The 23479-nt window shown below is 47.9% G+C and overlaps 1 protein-coding gene across 1 annotated transcript in view; it reads right to left on the bottom strand.

The window, feature by feature from the left end:
• The window catches only part of Abcg5 (ATP binding cassette subfamily G member 5), a 28909-nt gene extending 5594 nt beyond the window's left edge, over positions 1 to 23315 (bottom strand). The window contains exons 1-10 of the mRNA XM_045137812.1: positions 23170 to 23315; positions 22342 to 22463; positions 17090 to 17226; positions 16898 to 16996; positions 10854 to 10986; positions 8248 to 8387; positions 6695 to 6824; positions 5546 to 5759; positions 5236 to 5441; positions 4204 to 4342 (exon numbers count right to left, since the gene is read on the bottom strand). Of these exons, the coding sequence (XP_044993747.1) occupies positions 4204 to 4342; positions 5236 to 5441; positions 5546 to 5759; positions 6695 to 6824; positions 8248 to 8387; positions 10854 to 10986; positions 16898 to 16996; positions 17090 to 17226; positions 22342 to 22463; positions 23170 to 23315 (1466 nt within the window). The remainder of the gene's footprint in view (positions 1 to 4203; positions 4343 to 5235; positions 5442 to 5545; positions 5760 to 6694; positions 6825 to 8247; positions 8388 to 10853; positions 10987 to 16897; positions 16997 to 17089; positions 17227 to 22341; positions 22464 to 23169) is intronic.
• Between the last annotated feature and the right edge of the window lie 164 nt (positions 23316 to 23479).

Here is a 23479-nt window from a genome sequence, read left to right as displayed (position 1 = left end):
CTCGACTCCCCAGGACCCACGTAAGCCAGATGCACAAGGTGGTACACGCATCTGGAGTTTCTCTGCAGTGGCTAGAAGCCCTGGCACACCCATTCTCTCCCCCCCCCCATCTCTCTCAAATAAAGTATTTTTTTTTTAATTATAAGTTCTTCCCAATTTCACTCTTTCCCAATGCTCAGAAAGTGAATTCGAGTCCCATTTTAGGAGTTTCTGGTTATCCTCCTATCTCTGCCTATAGTTCCCCTCTCTCTCCTCCCCATCTTTTCCAGGTGTGACTTTATCCTCTGGTACACATGGTGCCGTGTTATCAGAGTCCCTGTCTCTTAGTTTACTATGAAACCAGTCAGTTTGGGGTGGTGGTGTCAGAATTGTTGTGTTTGGGTTGTTGGTTTTTTTTTTTTTTTTTCTTTTTTTCAGTGCTGGGAATGTAACTCTGTCTTAGACACACAAGAAAAGCATGTGTCACCGAGCTGCGCCCCAACTACCGACACAGTCTTTGGTGATCTTTACAACATCCTAAGACTACCGTTCTTTGAGCCTGATAATCACTTAAGCACGTACCCTCTTCATCCAGAATAGCGTCTGCTCCCTCCACCGCCCCCCTGTAAACCCAGCTCACACCCCACCACTCTTATGAAGCTCTTTTCTGGAAGGTTTCCCTCTGCCATGACCTGGCTGTACGCCTCACCTCCTCTAACCTGTACTGATCTGAACAAAGCAACTGGAAACTCGCATGCTGTTCCCCTTCCCCTCCCCCATGGCCACTCCTCTGCTCCTGGGTCAGCTTCCCACCACAGCTCTGACCACAGCCCATCTTAAGGATTTATACTCATACTGCTTTCTCGCTCTTCCTTGCGTCTTTAGCTTTTTTAATTAATTTAATTTTTATTTATTTGAGAGCAATAGAGAGAGACGGAAGGAGGCAGAGAAAGAGAAAGAATGGGCACGCCAGGGCTTCCAGCCACTGCAAACAAACTCCAGACGCGTGCGCCCCCTTGTGCATCTGGCTAACGTGGGTCCTGGGGAATCGAGCCTCGAACTGGGGTCCTTAGGCTTCACAGGCAAGCGCTTAACCGCTAAGCCATCTCTCCAGCCCCCCTTTCTGTTGACACCACATCCTCTCTTCATCTCGGGTCCTCTGCCTCTTCCACAGACAGCTGCCGAGGCTCTTCCCTGGGCCGTCTAATATCTCAACCCTAAGCCCAGTCTGCTGCCAAGGAGAGGCGAGGCTCACTCTCCAGTACCCAACACAGAGGAGACGCGGCTTGGTTCAAAACACTCTGTGTCGTATTAGGACATCCGCTCAGCTCTGCAGTCTGGCAGTCAGTGTCTCCCTGACCAGACTCCAAGGCTTCCCACCAGTTTCTGCTCCGCCGCCCAGTCCCTCATTACCCTCAGCATAAACCGGACATTTCCTCTGCAGAGATCCGAACCTGTGTCCTTGGTGTCTTTCCTGCTTGCCCCTGGACCCCTTTCCTCTGTTGAACTACTCCCCATCTCCAAGAGTGCCCTCCTCGAAAGGCTCTCTCCACTCAGCTGGATGACCTCCTCTATAACCAGCTGAATGAATGACTGTGAGGCACACCCACCTGTGCCTCAGTTTCCTCGTCTATAAAGGAGGATGATTTCGGGCTGGAGAGAAGGCTTAGCCGTTAAGGCGCTTGCCTGCAAAGCCTAAGGACCCAGGTTCGATTCTCCAGGTCCCACATAACCCAGATGCACATGGTGGCGCATGTGTCTGGAGTTTGCTTGCAGTGGCTAGAGGCCCTGGAGTGCCCATTCTCACTCAGTCTCTCTCTCTGTCTAATAAATAAATAAAAATCCTAAAAATGTTTTTCTTTTAAAAAAAGGAGGATGGGGCTGGAGAGATGGCTTAGCGGTTAAGCGCTTGCCTGTGAAGCCGAAGGACCCCGGTTCGAGGCTCGGTTCCCCAGGTCCCACGTTAGCCAGATGCACAAGGGGGCGCACGCATCTGGAGTTCGTTTGCAGAGGCTGGAAGCCCTGGCGCGCCCATTCTCTCACTCTCTCCCTCCATCTGTCTTTCTCTCTATGTCTGTCGCTCTCAAATAAATAAATAAATAAATTTAAAAAAAGGAGGATGATTTCATAGCATTTCATAGAATGTGGCAGGGGTCACAGAGACTGAGGCAGCGAATCCCACAAGCGGTCCTTGTGTGTGAGCTGCCGCCCAGCCCTCCTCCTGGTGTTCCTTGGAGTAAAGTCACCTGAGGTTGGTTCGTGGCCACAATCTAGTGTCCAAAATGTTTTAGGATCAGATGAAATTTTGAATGTGGAAACATCAGTTTGGGAAAGGTAGCCCATACTCATTAGAGTGGGAACTGTGACTCTCAGTCAAACACAGTAAATATCCCCAGCAGACGGAATGCTCGTGTGGGGCAAGCATGAAAAGCCTCGCCTTGGTTGCCCTGGGCTGGAGAGGCAGCTTGGTGGTTAAGGCACTTGCCTGTGGAACCTAACGAGCCACATGCTACTCTCCAGATCCCACATAAGCCTGGCGCACAAGGTGACACAAGCTTGCAAGGTCGCACATGCACACAGGATGCCACACGCACCTGGAGTTCAGTTGTACTAGCTAAGGGCCCTGGAGTGCCAATTCTCTCTCTCTGTCTTTCTCATTAAAAAAGAAAAAGAGAGAGAGAGAGAGAACGTTGCCCTAACACTCAGCTTTCTGAGCTGTCTTTTTTTGTTTTGTTTTGTTTTTCGAGGTAGGGTCTCACTCTAGCCCACGCTGACCTGGAATTCACTATGTAGTCTCAGGGTGGCCTCGAACTCACAGTGATCCTCCTACCTCTGCCTCCTGAGTGCTGGGACTAAAGGCGTGCGCCACCACGCCGGGCTCCAAATCCTCACTTTTTCAACAGCTTTATTTTGCTCATTAATACTGACGTTTCTAAAATTCCCCTAAAGCCTGTGGGAAATGCTCTTCCCTAACTTCACTCAGGCTTCTCCAGACAGGCCTGTGGTTCCTGCCAGTGGTCAGAGTTTCAGCATGATCCCGAGAGTCAGAGAATGAGGGGGCTTCATCAGGACCAGCAAGAAAGGCCGGGTGGCCCCTGCCACCGCCCTCGGTTGAAAGTAGCGGCCTCACCTCTGCCATTCTCCACGTGAATCATCTTAGAGCCTGCACCAAGACCTTCAAACCCTTAATCTTGGAGCATACACTAACAGGCCCTCATTCACCTCATGCTTCCATGTCATATAGTTTATAACTGGTTGTGTCATGGGATTCTGTGATGCTCATGGTTAGGAGCACTGCACAGCAATTCAGGCAGCTAAGAGGGATGATATCCCTAGAACTGCCTGAGGTTCTCTCGGAACAGTGAGTGAGCTGAGCAGCTTACTAAAACCAGTGGAGTCAGGGAGAAAGATGCCTCATTCCCTCCATCTTGCCTAAGGCACGGCCACAGTGATTAAGAGATCTGGGCTGGAGAGATGGCTTAGCGGTTAAGCGCTTGCCTGTGAAGCCTAAGGACCCCGGTTCGAGGCTCGGTTCCCCAGGTCCCACGTTAGCCAGATGCACAAGCGGGCGCACGCATCTGGAGTTCGTTTGCAGAGGCTGGAAGCCCTGGCGCGCCCATTCTCTCTCTCCCTCTATCTGTCTTTCTCTCTGTGTCTGTCGCTCTCAAATAAATTTAAAAAAAAAAATTTTTAAAAAAGAGATCTGATTTCTCCATTACAACGAAGCATGCAACTACATTAACTTTGCACATTCTTGGGTTTATAGTCTTATAATGAAAAAGAAAATCCCATCAATCATTGGATGCGGGCTTTCTATAGTTACTCTGATACCTCAAGCTTCCTTCAACCCACCCAAACCATGATGTGCGGATCCATCAGTGAAATCTCAGGGCAACGGGCTGCTCTGCTCCAGCTTGCAACAGCTTGGGGGGCGGGGGCTGCCTGGGTCCTTACACCTCCCCCGGTTCCTTGCGAACTCTCTTCTCTTCTCTAGGGCCTTGGGGAATGGCGGACTATTCTCTGGCACAGGTAGTCTTGCTGGTTCACTCTCGGATCCCATGCAACCCATGGCTGGGTGGTTTGACTTGGAATAAGACCTTATGTCCATTGCAGAGACATGACTGGGCACACTGCAGATCCCCCGGGGCAGAGGACATGGGATCTGTCGCCCAGGAGCAATCTTCCCACCCGGGGCCAGGTTGGCTGACCGCCACAGCCTCTTACCAGTAGCACACACTGCTGAAGATCACCGTGGCGATGACGCTGAAGGGAAGCACGTGGAGCGCGTAGGCCAGCAGCATGTGCCACCTCTGGTACAGGCCGTCCTGACTCTCGCGGTCACTGACAGCACGCAGCACGGGAACTGCATGGAAGCCAAGACCCAGAGCAGTTGGTTACCATACAGCTGAGGAAGGCAGGACTGCTGGGCTTCACATCGGCCTGGGCTGCATGGGGAGGGCCAGCTGGATCGGCTCTCCAGCCATGAAAGGATCGCCAATTCCCCCTACCCCAGAAACCTGCACTCTACCTGGGCTGCAAAGAGGTTGCAAAAGATCCAACAACTCTTGTCTCTTTTTCTCTAACTTGGGAGGCCGTCCGCTAAAGCAGGGGTGAATGAGTGACTTGAGGCTTTTGTCCTCTTTTGGAGGACAGCAGCCTGCACTTGATATTTGCTCGGCGGGGGGGGGGGGGGGGGCAGAAAAGCCTGGTTGGGACTGGAGAGATGGCTTAGCGGTTAAGCGCTTGCCTGTGAAGCCTAAGGACCCCGGTTCGAGGCTCGGTTCCCCAGGTCCCACGTTAGCCAGATGCACAAGGGGGCGCACGCGTCTGGAGTTCGTTTGCAGAGGCTGGAGGCCCTGGCGTGCCCATTCTCTCTCTCTCCCTCTATCTGTCTTTCTCTCTGTGTCTGTCGCTCTCAAATAAATAAATAAATAATTTTAAAATAAAATAAAAAAATTTAAAAAAAAAAAAAGAAAAGCCTGGTTGGTGCAGACACTGGTGACCCTCATGTTCACCTAAGTCCAACTTGACCTTGAAGTTACTGGTACCATTTTGGGAATCCCTCCAACATCCCTCTTCCTGTGTCAATGGCATCACGTTGGCAAGCTGTTCGTTCCCATCAAGGTGTTCCTAACTCAATGACCACTCTGCCAAGTTTAGCTCAGACAGAGCCTGTAAGCTGGTGGACTTCTGCAAGACTGCAAATGGAGACAGACAGAGAGAGAGAGAGATAAGTGTGCCACACACAGCACTTACACAGATTCACAGCGTTGAGCATGCCTGTGTACGGGGTGGCGCCCACAAACTGGTACAGCATTCCCACACGGTCCTGCATAGCACCCTTTAGAATGTCGTTCTGGACACGGAGAAGGTAGAAGATGACAAACAAACCCATGATCAGGTTCTGGGCTAGACGCATGGTCACTGCCTGCTTGTTTCTCAACAAGTTTCTGGTCACCCTCCTGGAAAAACCAAACAAGCCCGCTTTAATCTCTTTCTCGTTCGATACCTCATAGGTGTTTACAGACCTCAAATGGGCCTTGCCTGGCACCTCTGAGATTCTTACCTCAAGAGAACACCCAGTTTACAGAGAGTTCCCGGAGGGTCTTTGGTCTTGAAAGGAAACATGGGTAAGCTTTTCAGGTGTTTTCTTCTCTCAATATTCTCCAAGGTTTTGTGATAGATTGCTGATTTTTTGAAGGCAGATTCGAGCATCTGGACTCGCTTGTAGGTTTCTAGTTCTCGTTCTTTGCTTTGAGTATCCACTGATGTTAAGTCCACTAAAATTCCCCCCCCCAAAAGATGTAACTCATGTGTTTTTAAATGCACCCCCACATATTCACACATATGCATATAGGTACATATATGATGGATGACAACATTGATTCATTATTGATTCAGGAGTAGCACCCATAACACCTCATCCCATCAGAGAAATGCCTGTTATTAAGCGACCATGGAATAAATCAGAATGGGGGCTGGAGAGATGACTTAGTGGTTAAGGAACATGCCTGCGAAGTCTAAAGACCCACGTTTGATTCTCCAGGTCCCACATAAACCAGATGCACAGAGTGGCACAGGTGTCTGGAGTTCGTTTGCAGTGGCTAGAGGCCCTGACCTGCCCGTTCTCTCTCTCTCTCCCCTTCTCTCTGTCTCTAATAAACAAATAAAAATAAATATTTTTTAAAAAGAATAAATCATGGGCTGAAGGGATGGCTTAGCGGTTAAGGCGTTTGCCTGCAAAGCCAAAGGACCCAGGTTCAATTTCCCAGGACCCACGTTAGCCAGATGCACAAGGTGGTGCATGCGTCTGGAGTTCTTTTGCAGTGGCTGGAGGTCCTGGTGTGCTTACTTGCACACTCTTTCTCAAATAAATAAATAAATAAATAAATAAATAAATATTTTTTAAAAAGGAATAAATCAGAATGTATTCAAGCTACCAAATAGGACCATGAGAATCCCACTGGAATTGTCTGGGAGAATTCAGAAGCTCAGCTCATTTGTCTCTAAGAAAGTCAAAGTGTGCCAATCTGAAAGAACTCCCATCTCATTCCGGTAGCTCATCAATGGTGAGTTAGTTAGCCGGCAAAATTAATTCCTTGAAAAGCAAGGAAAAGTTTTCACCTGCAACCTACAAGTGGTAGTACCACCCAGGCAGAAATCAGAGAGGAGAGAGGAATAAGCAGTGACAAAGACTGTGGAAGAGAACACTTACTATAGAAGTCAAAAGGGTTGGAATGTTCAGGACACGGGTAACCACAGCTATTGAAGAATTCAAGCATTTCCACGGGCGTGCCGCAGAAGACCAACTCCCCGTAGGTCATGATGGCAATTTTGTCAAAGTGCTGGTCAGACAACAGACAGGTGTTAGTGTGAGGTCAGGTCACCATGTCCTTGTAGAAGACACACGTTCAAGCAGTCATTCCATCCTGGGTGGCCTCAGCCATGGATCAGGATTTTCTTGTGGGTCCGCTGGAGACCCTGGAGTGCATCCCTGTACTTAGCAGCCTGAATGACCTGGGTGCATCATGCTGTATCCTATCCTGAATCCCAACAACATATCTGGGGGAGAGAAAAGCTACTAAGCATGGGTTTAAGTTTCAGCCATATCACTGAGGAAATGACCTTGACCAATCCGATGTGTTTTAAATCTCAGATTATCAACTATAAAAAGCAAAGAAGGGCTAGAAAGATGGCTTAGCAGTTACAGCACTTCCCTGCAAAGTCTAAGGACCCAGGTTTGATTCTCCAGTAACCAGGTAAGCCAGATGTACAAGGTGGTGCATGCATCTGGAGTTTATTTGCAGTGCCTAGAGGCCCTGGTGTGCACATTTTCTCTCTCTCTTCCTCTCTCTCTCACACATACACAAATAAATAAATATTTTAATTTTTAAAAAGTAAATAATCGGGCTGGAAAGATTGCTTCATGATTAAGGCACTTGCCTGCAAAGCCAAATGACCCAGGTTCGATTTCCCAGTACCCACCTAAAGCCAGATGAACAAGGTGATGCATGCATCTGGAGTTTATTTGCAGTGGCTAGAAGCCCTGGCATACCCATTCTCTCTCTCCTGCACCCTGACTCTCTCAAATAAATAAATAAATAATTTTAATTTTCAAAAGCAAATAATAGATAACTAAAAGGAATTTGAGAAGATCAAATGACATGGGTTTTTTGTTTTTGTTTTTGTTTTTAAAGGAAATCTGTGGGCTGGAGAGATGGCTTAGTGGTTAAGTGCTTGCCTGTGAAGCCTAAGGACCCTGGTTCAAGGCTCCATTCCCCAGGACCCACGTTAGCCAGATGCACAAGGGGGCGCACACGTCTGGAGTTCGTTTGCAGCGGCTGGAGGCCCTGGTGCACTCATTCTCTCTCCCTCTCTATCTGCCTCTTTATCTGTGACTCTCAAATAAATAAATAAAAATAAACAAAAAAATTTTTAAAGGAAATCTGTTATTTTTGTGGGAAAAACATCACTTGCATCCAACTGGACCATTAACGTCATTGCTTGCTTCTTCCTGTGATATTGGTGTTTTGTTTTTTTTTTTTTTTTGATCCATTTCTCAGTTTTATTCTTTTCATCTGCCAAGTGGGTATGCTGATGCCAGCCTCATGATTGCCATGTGGGCTGAATGAGTAAATGCACTTGGCAGTAGTAGGCACTGGCGGATGAGTCGCATCCTCTGCTGGAGTTAAGTACGCGTCTTCCCCGTGCCTCACCGCCCCCAGCTCAACACCGCACAGCGCCGAGAACCAGCGTTGTGCCCCTTACTTGGAAGAGCTCGGAGCGAGGCTGGTGGATGGTGAGGATCACGATGCGGTCTCTGCGGGCCAGCTCTTCCAGGAGGACGACAATCTGGTTCGCAGTCATGCAGTCCAGGCCCGTGGTTGGCTCATCAAACATCATGACCTCTGCCGGCAAAGAAGGGTCGGGCGTCTGAGTCACTGTATAGTGCTCCGTGCTTCCAGCAGGATTCTGACCAGGCCTTCAGGAGCTCTTATAGCCCACCCAAGTAGTGCCGAGCAGTAGCTGCAGGGAAACTGGCTTCCAGCCTGAGCCCAGGAGAGAAAACCTGACCTTGGATCAGGCCTGTTTGTACTATGATTGTTGGGGCTCTATCCAGGATCCAGGGACAGATGGACAGAATGGCCAGACCAGCCTGGAGGAGGCAGGAAGCTAGCTACCTCTTTTTTTTTTTTTTTTTGAAGTTCGGTCTCACTCTAGCTCAGGCTGACCTGGAATTCACTATGTAGTCTCAGGGTGGCCTCGAACTCATGGCGATCCTCCCACCTCTGCCTCCCGAGTGCTGGGATTAAAGGTGTGCGCCACCACGCCCCACTTTCATGTTTTTTTTTAAATGTTGTCGATTTATTTGAGAGAGAGGCAGATAGAGAATGGGGGCTCTGGGCCCTCTAGCCACTGCAAACAAACTCCAGATGTATGCACCACCTCGTGCCCTTTCCCCATGGCATATCCACTTTTTTTAGCACATCACTTAAATTGTTGCTTTAATTCCTGCCATTTCATAAACACTTCTAGTTACACCTGCAAGTCATTGGCTTTCCCCAGAGGACACGCATAGTGGCATTGCTCTAGTAAAAAGTAAGGATGGGGCTGGAGAGATGGCTTAGTGGTTAGTGTACTTGCCTGTGAAGCCTAAGGATCCAGGTTCAATTCCCCAGTACCCACAAAAGCCAGATACATAGGTGGTGCATATATCTGGAGTTTGCAGTGGCTGAAGGTCCTGATGTGCCCATTCTCTTCCCCCACCTTTTTTTCGCTCTCTCCCAGATAAATAGATTACATATATATATATACATATATATATATATATAAAATAAATAGATTACATATATATATAATATATATTATATATATAATATATGTATATATATATAATATATATATATATATATAATATATATATATATATATATATTAAGGATAGGACTAAAGAGATGGCTTAGCTGTTGAGGTGCTTGCCTGCAAAGCCAAAGGACCCTGGTTCAATTCCCCAAGACCCATGTAAGCCAGATGCACAAGGTGGCGCATGCATCTGGAGTTCGTTTATAGTGGTTGAAGGCCCTGTCATGCCCATTCTCTCTCTCTCTCTCTCTCTCTCTCTCTCTCACACACACACACACACACACGCACCCAAATAAATAAAATAAAATAAAGTTTTTAAAAAGTAAGGATGGGTAGGGTAGGCTTCCGCATTCATGTTTTATGCAAATGATCCCTGACTTGTCCTGGGTCTCTGCACTGATGGCCCCGTGGTGAAGTGAAAAGCTCCTGTGAAATGAAGAAGCACTGCATACCCTTCGCCTGCAGGATATCACAGCGTGGCAACACAGCACTCTGCAGTGTCAGCGGTCTCCTCCCGTGACCAGGGAGCCAACCAGGAGTGAGGCTTTGCTGCTGCTACCCAGCATCATGAGAGAATGTAGCACCACTTATTGCTAGGCCAGGAAAAGGTCTAAATTCAAAAACCAAGGCTGGAGGGATGGCTTAGTGGTTAAGGCATTTGCCTGAAAAGCCAAAGGACCCAGGTTCGATTCCCCAGGAACCTACGTTAGCCAGACGCAAAAGGCGGCACATGCGTCTGGAGTTCGCTTACAGTGGCTGGAGGCCCTGGCGCGCCCATTCTCTCTGTCTCCCTCTTTCTCTCTCTCAAATAAATAAATAAAAATTTAAAAAATATTTTTAAAGCTTCAAAATTCAAAGTACCGCTGGGCGTGGTAGCGCACGCCTTTAATCCCAGCACTTGGGAGGCAGAAGCAGGAAGATCTCCATGAGTTTGAGGCCACCCTGAGACTCCATAGTGAACTCCAGGTCAGCCTGGCCTAGAGCAAGACCTTACCTCACCAAAAAAAAAAAAAAAAAATCGAAGTACCCTGGAATGTGCTTCTATTTTCCCTTCATCATTAGCTTGAGTCATTAAGTTAAGAACTGGTGATTGCTAAATAAGGGAACATCAGGAAATGAATGAGGGCTTTATTCTCTCTCTCCTCTCTCTCTCTCTCCACAAATAAATAAATAAAAATCTTTTTTTAGCCGTGCAGTAGCTGAAAGCCCTGGTGCACCCATTCATTCTCTCTCTGTCTCTCTGTCTCTCTCTCTCTCTGTTTCTCTGTCTAATAAATAAATAAAAATAAAATAAATTTAATTTTAAAAAAGAAAATAATGAAAGGGGATTATGATCAAAATACATTTTGTATATGCATAAAAATTATCAACCAAAAGGATGAAAAGTAAAATAAATGACTGTCTCTGTGATTTCAGCTCTCCACACATGGAGGCTGTGAAGAAAGGGCATCAAGTATCTGAAGACACACGGTGTGTACCCCAGCTTGTCACAGGTATGGCATCCCACTTACTGGGGTCCTGGAGAAGCTGGGCTGCGATGGAGACCCGGCGCCGCTCACCACTGGAAATGCCTCCAAACTTAGAATTGCCAATCAGCTGGTCAGCCACGTGGCTCAGGCTCAGCTCTGCCATGACTGCATCCACCTGCAGGAGACACAAAGCCCTGGACGGCTGCCTGTTGTTGTGGAGGCTATTTTTAGTCCACGGCTATAGGTGATTGGTGAGAGGCAGGGCCTCCCTTGAGTTCAGGGACCACCTTTAGGCTTGCCACACTCTGGAGAGATCAAGCCTATCAGAGTAAAATTTGAAGTGGGGACTGGAGAGATTGCTCAGCGGTTAGCAGTACTTGATCACAAAGCCTGTTGGCCCAGGTCCTATCCCCAGTACTCCCGGGATTCTCTCCTTGCAAATAAATAAATAATATATATTTTTTTAAACAATTTAACTTAAGCCGGGCATGGTGGTGCACACTTTTTTGGGGGCAGGTGGGGGTTTCAAGGTAGGATTTCACTCTAGTCTAGGCGAACCTGGAATTCACTCTGAATTCTCAGGGTGGCCTCGAACTCATGGTGATCCTCCTACCCCTGCCTCCCGAGTGCTAGGATTAAAGACATGCACCATCACGCCCGGCAGGTGCACACTTTTAATCTCAGCCTTTGGGAGACAGAGGTAAGAGGATCACCTGAGTTTGAGTCCAGCCTGGGACTACAGAGTGAATTCCAGGTTAGCCTGGGCTAGAGTGAGACCCTACTTCAAAAAAAAAAGGTCTGGAGACATGGTTTAGTGGTTAAGGCATTTTCCTGCAAAGCCTAATGACCCAGGTTCAATTCCCCAGTACCCACATAAAGCCAGATGCACAAAGTGGCACATGCATCTGGAGTTCACTTGTAGTGGCTAGAGGCCCAGCATGCCCAATGTCTCTCCCTCATCTCCCTCTCCCTCCCTCTCTCTTTCTCCTCTCTTTGTTTCTCTTTCCTCTGTCTCTCTATGCTAGCAAATAAATAAAAAAGAATTTTAAAAATAAATAAACCTTAAAAAGCCAAAAAAAACAACTTGGCTTAATGTATAATACATGGGTCAAATTTAAATAAATATGTTTTAAAATCCCTGGAGTGTCTAAAAATGCTTAGACTTGCTTCAAGGAAATTCACCAGGAAGTGTCTTATTTTCATTCCAACCCAAACATAATTATAATACAGCTTTTTGTTGTTGTTGTTAAGTGCTCTTTGGTTTTGAAACTTTATTATCATAAATGTTTCATGTGTTTTTTAAAAAAAATCCAATTTGGTTTGAAGTGAACCCATTTTCGCCTTTATTACTCAGGTAAGTCCTGGAGCCTCGTGTGGTCTGATTTGAGTATGGTTTTGCTTCAAAGGAATATAATCCTGCCACCAAAAGCAATTAAAAACAATTCCAATCTTTACTTGAATCTCTTCAAGGACTTCAAAGGGGACTCAGTGTATAATACACAACCATACTTTTTCAAATTTCCTCTCCAATCCTCTTCACTGTACATATATCCTGCAGCTCACTGTAGCCCCTCTCCTTTTTTGCAGCTCCCATACCCATAACAACCAAAAGTTTTTGGTTTTTTGTTTTTTTTTCTGGCTTTCCTTTCAAAAAGACTTGCCTTTCCCTCCCTCTCCCTCTTCCCTTTCTTGGATCATCTCATCCCCAGAGACCTGTTGGAAAAATCTCTACCTCTACTCCTCTCTTCCTGGCTCCCTCCATCTGTAGGAAGCCCTGGAGGACACAGACAGAAGGAGGCAAAAATACGTGCATGGCAAAGAATCTGTTCCCATCACCTCTAATGAGATCATGCCTCTGTTATAAACGGGAAAAAAAAAAAAAGAAGAAAGAAAAAAACCAATGCATTGTATCAAAAGCTAAGCACAGCACACTAGGTGATAAGAAAAGAGGAGAATATTTATGGAGCAAAATTCCAGAGAAGGGATGGGCTAGGGGGCATAAATGAAGCTTTGGCCACAATAAGGGCATTTCTGCAACAGATGCAAAGGGGCGATGAGAAGGTAAAATGCACAAGTAAGCTAGTCTAATATGACCTGAAAGAGAGAAAGGGTCTCCTCTTGCTACGAGGACCCTAGAACTGAGGTTTCCCTGATATGACTGGGTTTGGGTGCTCACAAGCCAGGGCAGATTCCTGAGCCTCCTTTAATCTTTGTGACACCAGAAAAAAAAAACAAACAAAAAAAACAGTGATCTCCCCTCCTGGGTGCCCAGGAGACACCAGCTGAAGTCTCTCCCTTGTTTCATATTCCAGCCCAAAACTTGCTTGCCTTCGCGTCTATTATTGGAGAGGGAATTCTGCAGCCTAGCTATGCACTTGCTCTCACATAATCTGATTTCTTCCTCCCGTCAACCTTAGGAGAGATGCATTATTATACTTATTAGTGAGGAAACGACGGACTTTCAGAAAGCTTCCTAATTTGGCCCAGGTCCTGCCCTTAGCAGAGCTGAGTCTGAAAGCAGCTACCAGCCTGCGGCCCGTTCACATCAAGCCTCACTGTATTCTCAGGTCCTCTGAGGACAGAGCTGTCTCCATTTGCAACCAGTGCGCCACTCTTTTTTACATTGCCTCATCAAGATTTCAGATGTGGGCTGGAGAGATGGCTTAGCGGTTAAGCGCTTGCCTGTGAAGCCTAAGGACCCCGGTTCGAGGCTCGGTTCCCCAGGACCCACGTTAGCCAGATGCATAAGGGGGCACACGCGTCTGAAGTTCGTTTGCAGTGGCTGGAGGCCCTGGGGCACCCATTCTCTCTCTATCTACCTCTTTCTCTCTCTGTCACTCTCAAATAAATAAATAAAATAAGCAAAAATATAAAAAAATAAAAGATTCCAGACGTGCTGGACTGGATTTGTTTAGGAAAAAACCCCAAGCAGGGTCGAGTGTGTTGTACCAACCTTCACAGGACAGTTAGAGCTTCCCTGTGCCAGGCAGAACTGTCCACTGGAGGGCAAATTTCCCATCAGCCAATTCCAGCACACCTATGGCTGAATATTTACACATGCGGCCTTTTCAGATGCTCGCGATAGCACCCTAGGACTGAAGAGTCTGTTCATGACTTTTTTGTTTTTCTGCTATCTAACTACTAATTCAGGAGACTGGGGGTAAGCTCATTGGTAGAGTATTTGGCCATGATGTGCAAAAACATAGGCTCAATCACCAGTACTACAAAAAAAATATATATTCTTTTAAATTATTTTATTTTATTTTATTTGAGGGGGGGTGTGTCAGGACCTTCAAACAAACTCCAGATGCATGAGCCACCATGTGCATCTGGCTTATGTTCTTCCTGGGGAATTGAACCTGAATCCCTTGGCTTTGCAGGCAAGCGCCTTAACCACTAAGCCATCTCTCCAGCCCCCCAAGATTATTCTTAATGTAAGGTTGTTTGTTCCCACCCTACCCATTGTAGAGAGAGAAATGTTCAAGCAAGCAGAGAACACCAAGCCTGTGAATACTAAGACCCCCCCCTCCACAACCCCACCATGGACTGAACTCCCATGAGCAAGACAGAGAGAGAACTTGGGCTCCCACCCCAGGGTCTGCTTCTTGTCCTGCAAGATGAACGTAATGTCCCCTTTTAGGGCTGATGTCAGAAGGAGAAGTGATACTGCGAGCGAATCCTCCCTGCCGTGCCAGCGAGGGCAGAGCGTCGCGTGGGGCGACAGGAACCCCGCAGTACCTCTGAGCACTGGAGGCGACCTCCAGAGAAGAAAGGGCGAGTGATCTCTGTGTGAGGAGCAGCTACCCTGCAAAGGCAGCCCTGCGCGGAAATCTGTCCCCCAGAATTCTCAAACAGAAGGCTTTATTATAAGCTAAGGCATAATAACAAATAGGTTTCCCAGGAAGCTGTGCGGTTTTGGTTTTGTTTTTGTTTTTGGTGTGCCCATGTGTGGGTGGAGGCCAGAGGTCTTCCTGATCACTCTCCACCTTTGTTTTTTTTTGTAGCAGGGTCTTTCACAAAACTTAACTAGCTAACTAGCTGGTCAGCAACCCCACCCCCTCCGCCATCTCCTCTCCAGCTCACTGGGATTATAGGCCTGGCACCACACCTAGCTTTGACAAGGGTGCTAAAGATCAAACTTGGGTCTTCAATGCTTGTGGGGCAAGCTCTTGACCAGCTGCGCCCTCTCCCTATCCTAGGCACCGTGCCTTTCCACAGATGGCAGCTCAACCTGCCCTTATTCCCTGGGGTCTCCTGGGGCATCACAGTCCAGGTTGGTTCTGAGCAGTTTCCAGAAAAGGACACAGAGGGTTTACCTGGCACTACTTCCAAAACTGGGAACATTAAAAAAAAAAAAAAAAAAAAAAGCAGACTCCAGGGCTGGAGAGATGGCTTACCAGTTTAAGGCGCTTGCCTGCAAAGCCAAAGGACCCAGGTTCAATTCCCCTAGGACCCATGTAAAGCCAGATGCATAAGGTGGCACATTTACCTGGAGTTCATTTGCAACGGCTGGAGGCATGCTTATTCTCTCTCTACCTGCACTCAGCTCTGTGTGTGTGTGTCAAATAAATAAATGATAATAATAATAATACAGACTGGAATCTAGAGGGAGTTGACAACTCCATAGACTCTTCCTTTGGGAACTTCAACCAGTTTGGCTGAAGCCTATTCAAGGATAAGAAGAGATGATGTCATAACCTTCAAAAGCCTTTTTTTTTTTTTTTTTTTGCAGAACAGCAAGGTCCAAATGAAAGACCATGCAAGTCACACAGAGAAATGGACTACTCTGGCACCCAAAATTTTAGTAAGTAAAAAGAAACAAGTGAAATAATGAATTTTAATATTATTAGTAGACAAAATATCCTTCCAACCTGTCATTAATGTTTTTAACTTTTACTTCACTTTTTTTGTTGTTTTGTTTTTACACTGAGTACCTGAAGTCCAGTCATGTATCTTAAAACTTAGAGCACATTTTGTGACCAACAGGTACGTGTGACTGAGCAAAGTGAAGGGGTGAAAGCAAAGAGAACGGGCGAGACAGGGGTGATGGAAGATGTGGTCCCCCACACTGCTGCCCAACCTCAGGTCATCCACCTTCTTTTAAAAAATAAAATAAGGGCTGGAGAGATGGCTTAGCCCTTAAACGCTTGCCTGGGACAACTGCAGACCCCAGTTCGAGGCTCAATTCCCCAGGACCCACTTTAGCCAGAAGCACAAGAGCACAAGGGTGCGCACGCATCTGGAGTTCGTTTGCCCCCATTCTCTCTCTCTCTCTCTCTCTGCCTCTTTCTCTTTCTGTCTGTCGCCCTCAAATAAATAAATAAATTAAAAATAAACAAAAATAATTAAAAAAAAATAAAATAAAATCAGGGCTGGAGAGATGGCTTAGCGGTTAAGGGGCTGGCCTGCAAAGCCAAATGACCCAGGTTCTATTCCCCAGGACCCACATCTGCCAGATGCACAAGGTGGCGCATGTGTCCAGAGTTCATTTGCAGTGGCTGGAAGCCCTGATGTACCCATTCTCTCTCTCTCTCTCATTCTGCCTCTTTCCCTCTCTCAAGTAAACAAATAAAAATAAGATATTTTTAAAAAATCATTTATGTACTTGAGAGAGAAAAAGAGGCAGAGACACACAGAGAGGGAGAATGTGCGCAGCAGGGCCCTTAACCACTGCAAATGAACTCCAGAAGCCCGGGCCACCTTGTGCATCTGGCTTTATGTGGGTCCTGGGGAATCGAACCCTGGTCCTTTGGCTTTGCAGGCAAGCGCCTTAAGGGCTCAGCCATCTCTCCAGCCTCCCCATCCCCTCCTTAAAATAGAAAAAAGAAGGGCTGGAGAGATGGCTTAGCGGTTAAGCGCTTGCCTGTGAAGCCTAAAGACCCCAGTTCGAGGCTCGGTTCCCCAGGTCCCACGTTAGCCAGATGCACAAGGGGGCGCACGCGTCTGGAGTTCGTTTGCAGAGGCTGGAAGCCCTGGCGCGCCCATTCTCTCTCTCTCCCTCTATCTGTCTTTCTCTCTGTGTCTGTCGCTCTCAAATAAATAAATTAAAAAAAAAAAAAAAGAAAAAAGGAAAGTATATCACCCACCTTCTTGTTGAAGAAGTCAGCAGAGCCGTGCCTGATGGCCAGCATCGCCGTGTAGCGCAGTGTCTCCCGCACCGTGAGGCTGCTCAGAAAGACGTCGCTCTGCCGGGACGGACAAAGGGGACGTGAAGGGTCTCCTCCGCGGGGGGAGGGGGTTCAGCGAGGCAGGGTGATGGTGGGGTGGCGTGCACCCACCTGCAGGACGTAGGAGATGCAGTCCCGGAAATGTTCCCCGCGCAGCGCGCATCCGTTCACGCACACCTCCCCGACCAGAGTCCCCGTGCGTCTCAGCCTCCCGGATATGGCATCCAGCAGCGTGGTTTTCCCGGAGCCTGGGGAGGGCGACAAGAGAGGGCCCTGGAGTGGACTGCTAAGGGGGACAGACACACACCCTCCCCAGAAGTGTCCACCGAGTAATGGCCACAAGAAAGTTGGCCCCGATGCCCTTGGTACAGCGGTGGAGCTGGAATCCAGGTGTGCGTACTTGGCGCTCACAATTGCTTCGGGGTGAAAAGGGGAAAGCCGGGACTCTTGGAAAATATTTGACTACCCACTCACTACTCTCTCCCCCCCTTTCCCAGGACATCTGCATTTCATTTTGTGGTACCAGGGGGGACTGTCCGGTTGTATTGCGGAGAAAGCCTTCTGACCACGTGTTCTGACAGCCAGGCGCATGGCCATCCCTGGAAGAGCTTGTTGGAAGCGTAGACTACTGGGCTGGGCGCTCAGTAAAATGCCTGGAGGCTTCCCGCAGGTATTACTAGCTTAGTCCTCGGGGGGAAAGAAGCTGGTGCCTAGTTAGCTGTCTCTAAGAGCATCCACTTGTCGCTCAAGCTTGAGGGCCAGACTTCAGATCCCACATAGACCTGAAGCTATGGTGGACTTCTGCAATCCCAGCATGTGGATGGCAAGATGGAAGGAGGAGACAGGAGGAATTCCCAGAAACTCACAGACCAGCTAGCCAGGCTAGTGTAGCAGTGGATACTAATAACAAGAGATCCTGTCTCAAAATGAGACAAAAGGCAAGTTTATTTTTTTATTTTTAGTTTTGGTTTTTCCAGGTAGGGCCTCACTCTAGTTCAGGCCGACCTGGGATTCACTATGTAGTCTCAGGGTGGCCTCGAACTCACGGTGATCCTCCTACCTCTGCCTCCCGAGTGCTGGGATTAAAGGCGTGCGCCACCACGCCCAGCTAAATGGCTATTTAAAAAAAAAAAAAATTGTTGTTTTTTTTTTTTTCCAAGATAGGATCTCACTCTAGCCCAGGATGACCTGACACTCACTCAGTGGTCCCAGGCTGGCCTCAAACTCACAATGATCCTCCTACCTCTGCCTTCCAGGCCCTGGAATTAAAGGTATGCACCATCACGCCTTAAAATATTATTTATTTATTTGCAAGGGGAGAGAGAGAGAGAGAGAATGGGCACACCAGGACCTCTGGCTGGTGCACATCAACTCCAGATGCATCTCCTTTGTGCATCTGGCTTTAGGAGGGTACTGAGGAATCTAACCCAAGTTGTTAGGCTTTGCAGGAAAAAACCTTAATGGCTGAGCTGTCTCAACCCAAAAGACTAGTTTTGATACCCCAAATTGCCCACTGACCTCCACACATGTGCCCTGACACACATCCACTCACACACATGAACACATGTGTGCACGCACACTCACACACACACACACATGCACGCACGCACACCATTCCTGCAGCATTGTGCTAAAGAAGTGACTGCATCATGCTTGAGGTGACTGAACTAGCACAGCTCCCCTGGTTTCCGTTTGGGGTTTCCCAAGGCTAGACTTTAAGTGAGACTTTTAGGATAAGAATCCAGGGGCTGGAAGATGGCTTAGCGGTTAAGGCGTTTGCCTGCAAAACCAAAGGATCCAGGTTCGATTCTGCAGGACCCACGTAAGCCACATGCACAAGGGAGTGCATCTGTCTGGGGTTCGTTTGCAGTGGCTGGATGCACCCATTCTCTCTCTCTCCCTCCCTCTTTTTCCCTTTCTCTCTCAAATAAATTTTTAAAAAATCCAATGGGGACATGGGGAAGATGACTCAACAATAAAAGCACTTGCAGGCTGGAGGGATGGCTTAGCGGTTAAGGCATTTGCCTGCAAAGCCAAAGGACTTTGGTTCGATTCCCCAGGACCCACGTTAGCCAGATGCACAGGGGGGCGCACGCATCTGGAGTTCATTTGCAGTGTTGGAGGCCCTGGCATGCCCATTCTCTCTCCCCCCACCTCATAAGTAAATAAAAATAAAATATATATTTAAAGAAACCACTGGGGAGCTGGAGAAATGGTTGCTGGCAAAGCCAAAGAACCCACATTTGATTCCCCAGTACCCGTGTAAGCTGTGGTGCATGTGTCTGGAGTTCATTTGCAGTGGCTAGAGGCCCTGGTATGCCCATTTTCTCTCTCTCTTTCTCAAAATAAATAAATAAAACTTTTAAAAAATTGAGGGGCTGGAGAGATGGCTTAGAGGTTAAGCGCTTGCCTGTGAAGCATAAGGACCTTGGTTTGAGGCTTGATTCTCCAGGACCCACGTTAGCCAGATGCACAAGGGGGCGCACGCATCTGGAGTTCGTTTGCAGTGGCTGGAGGCCCTGGGGCACCCGTTCTCTCTTTCTCTCTCTCTCTCCCTCTCTATCTGTCTCTTTCTCTCTCTGTGTCTGTCACTCTCAAATAAATAAAAATAAACAAAAATAAAACACCCACAATTGAGTTAAATTATGGTTGCTTGCATGATCATGAGTGGAAGGTTATTTACCCTGGACTGGGCAACTTAGCATTGGCTATTCCACTGTTGAAAGTGACTGTCCCTCTCCCAGCAACTGTCAGCTGCTCTGGAAGGTCTGGGGGTCTCATGTAGCCTTCCCCCACCAAGAGTGAAGTATTGACAGGCTCACTCTGGTGTTGGTAACTGCAGCTGTCGTGAGTTCATGAATGTAACAGCCGTGTCATGTCCAGGAGGAAAAACATGTTTTGCATGAGCATTGTATGCATCTCTGTGTGTACGTGTGTATGTGTGTGCATGTTCAAGTATGTGTGCACGTCGCATGTGTATATGTGTGTGTGTGTGTGTGTGTGTGAAGGCCCGAGGTTGACAGTGGGTGTCTTCTTCAATTGCTCTCTGCCTCTTTACTGAGGCACCATCATTCACTGAACCTAGAGCTCACTGGTTCAGGTAACCCAAGTAGCCGTCTTGTCCCGGGGACCCAGCGGGTCTCTGATTCCTGAGCTCTGGGATGACAGGCACAAGGCAGCGCACCCAGCAACTACATGGGTGCTGGGGAAACTCAGGTCCTCATGCTGCCGTGACAACTGCTTCTAAAGACCAAGCTACCTCCCCAGCCCCAAGAAAAAGTATTTTTAAAAATCATTTTTTTATTTATTTGAGAGAGAGAGATAGAGAACAGGTGTGCCAGAGCCTCCAGCCACTGCAAATGAACTCCAGACGCATGTGCCCCCTTGTGCATCTGGCTTACGTGGGTCCTGGGGAATCAAACCGAGGTCCTTTGGCTTTGCAGGCAAATGCCTTAACCACTAAGCCATCCCTCCAGCCCAAGAAAAAGTTTTTTTTTTTTTTTAGCTCCGTTCTGGAGACTTGAAGTTCAACATTGAGTGTCCCCATCTGCTCAGCTCTGAGGACAGCCTTCTGGCTGTATGCTAACATGGCAAACTTAAAACGATCTTCCACTAGGCCCCACCTTTTAGAAATCCCACTGTCAAGCTGGGCATGGCAGCGCACGCCTTTAATCCCAGCACTCGGGAGGCAGAGGTAGGAGGATTGCCGTGAGTTCGGGGCCACCCTGAGACCACATAGTGAATTCCAGGTCAGCGTGAGCTAGAGCAAGACCCTACCTCAAAAAACAAAACAAAACAAAACAAATAAATAAATAAATAAAAGAGACAGAGAAAGAAAAGAAAAGGAATCTCAGTGTCTCTCGACATTTCCACAATGTGAAATAAGCTTCCAGCCCAGTCTTGGGAGAAACCATCAGACTGTGTCCAAATGCGTGCCATGCCTAACTCTGCATTGCCTGTCTCCAGGAGAGAGGGGAGTACACGTGGACAGTGGAAGTAATCATGAGGCTTCTATGGAGCCGATTTCCCAGAATCCTTAAATGAAGATATGCAGGATAACTCGGTGTGGTAGACACGGGGGCGTGCCACATAGAGTCCCTCCGGGCCAGGACACCCATCCCCCGAGCTGCTGCAAATGTTGGCTCGGGTTTGAGGATGGACAGCTGTCAGCTCCTGGGCACAAGGCAAGTCCTTCCAGGACCACGACTAGCTGATTTGAGGGTGACAAGCAAGGAAGTCAGACTCAAATGTCGGAGTTACCTCTGCAAAGAGGACGAGAATGGGAATAAACACATAGACGTCCTCAACTTAATCTGAAATGCTCCATTCCTTAAGGAAGGAACCTCAAGCAAATATAGCATGCTAATAAGGCTTGATATTAATACATGACCTCTTCAGTATTATTCTTCATTCTCAACTGCATGTCTGAAATGCATCATCATGAAAAAAAAAAGTATCTGTGGGATCAAATATTGGGGTTAAATGGACATTTTGTGCTTATTTAATTCCTTTACTTATCTCTAGGCAGGGTACAGATAGAGGAAGTTTTTGCTGAATACCTTTAGATGTTAGTTATACCATCAGTGATTTTCTTTTTTTTTTTTTTAATTTTATTTATTTATTTATTTGAGAGTGACAGACACAGAGAGAAAGACAGATAGAGGGAGAGAGAGGGAATGGGCGCGCCAGGGCCTCCAGCCTCTGCAAACGAACTCCAGACACGTGCGCCCCCTTGTGCATCTGGCTAACATGGGACCTGGGGAACCGAGCCTCGAAGCGGGGTCCTTAGGCTTCACAGGCAAGCGCTTAACCGCTAAGCCATCTCTCCAGCCCGGGATTTTCTATACTTAGAAATATGGACTCATATACAAGGCAGCAGCAAGTGCTCAGTGGTAGAGTGCTTACCCGGCATATCCAAGGCTCTGGGGATTGATCCTCAAGACCAGAAACAAGCAAACAAACGTTCACTTACATGTAGGTAGGCTTTCCCACTTTTACAAGGGTCTGTCTCAACACCTCACAATCAGACATGCCGTTAGATTTCATTCTAAAATCAAACTTGCTGGGGCTGAGGGGGGCAGCTCGGTGGTTAAAGGTGCTTTCTTGCAAAGCCCACCAGCCCACATTCAATACCTCAGCCACCCACAGAAAGCTGGGAGGTGTTCATTTGCAGCAGCAAAGACACCCCAGCATGGCCATACACACGCAAATTAATTAATTAAAATTACAACTTTGAAATCGAAACCTGCGGCCTTCTTACTACAACTTAAATTTATTTCTTCAAGGTCATGCTTAAATAAAGCCAAAAAAAACTTCTCCAGAACCTTACTGGAAGGGAAGCCGGAAGTCCACCTGACGCTTACCTGAACTCCCTAAGATGCACATCACCTGCCCGCTCTCCATGTACAAGGAGACATCTTTGAGGATCTGCCTGTTCCATCGCTGCCGCCAAGACTTGATGTCCCACCAGGGCCCGACACGATTGCTTTAAAGGAAACCCCACAAAGGCTAAGGCAATGTGGGGTCCTGGAAGGGACCAGACAAACCCTTGTTCCCCAGCCCAGAACCCAGTAATCTCCCCACACCACTGGACAGGCTCTCAACTGTCTTTCAGTCTCTGTGACCTGCTCTGAAGTCCCTGGTAGAGTAATGATTACAGGTTGGCCACCTACTATGGAAAGTGTCACCCAGCAGCTTATCTGCATGCCAGGTCTCTCAGCCGGACAGTGGGATGGTAACTAAAACGTTGTTTGTGCCGGGCATGGTGGCACACGCCTGTAATCCCAGCACTCGGGAGGCAGAGGTAAGGAGGATCGCTGTGAGTTCGAGGCCACCCTGGGACTACATAGTGAATTCCAGGTAAGCCTGGGCTAGAGCAAGACCCTAGCTCAAAGTAAATAAATAAATAAATAGATAGATAAAAACACTTTTCTAGATGGACACAGCTCTCCTTCAACAGGCTTCAACCCACCTTGTAGCCCAGCACCCTCACTTTCCATTCCCTCCCCTTGTACACAGGGAGGTGGTAGATGGCCAGGAAGGGGGGCTGTTGCTTCTCATCTCTCACCAACAGTCCTGCCCCCCCACATCTGCTAAAGATGTCCCCAGGGCACCCACCCACTTAAAGACAGCAGGAAGGGGGATGGGAACCTCAGCTTCCAGCGGGGGCGGGGGGGGGGGCAGCGACTTACCTGACGCTATAGGAGACGTGGAGGACCCCCAGGCTGTGCCGGGGCTCCAAGGCAGCAGCAGAAGCCTCCTCGAAGGAACTGTGGGAACTTCTGTTCGGTTGTAAACTTCCAGCCCCGTCTGGGGTCAGAAAGGGAAGCTCGCTCATGGCTGGCGGGCAGCGAAGGCAGGTAGACTTGGAGTGGTCTGCCCCTCTCCAGAATGGCTTCGGCTGGGGGAGCCAGTGGCGGAGTTACAACCTGGAAGGGGGAAATTCAGAAAATCGAGGGGACTCCTTGGAGCAGCAGTTCCCTGCCTGCTCTTGCCCAGCCC

The sequence above is a fragment of the Jaculus jaculus genome, chromosome 18 (assembly GCF_020740685.1).
Source record: "Jaculus jaculus isolate mJacJac1 chromosome 18, mJacJac1.mat.Y.cur, whole genome shotgun sequence".
In the NCBI taxonomy this organism is placed as follows: domain Eukaryota; kingdom Metazoa; phylum Chordata; class Mammalia; order Rodentia; family Dipodidae; genus Jaculus; species Jaculus jaculus.
Note: the sequence above shows the minus strand (reverse complement) of the source record. Positions and strands in the feature narration are given on the sequence as shown.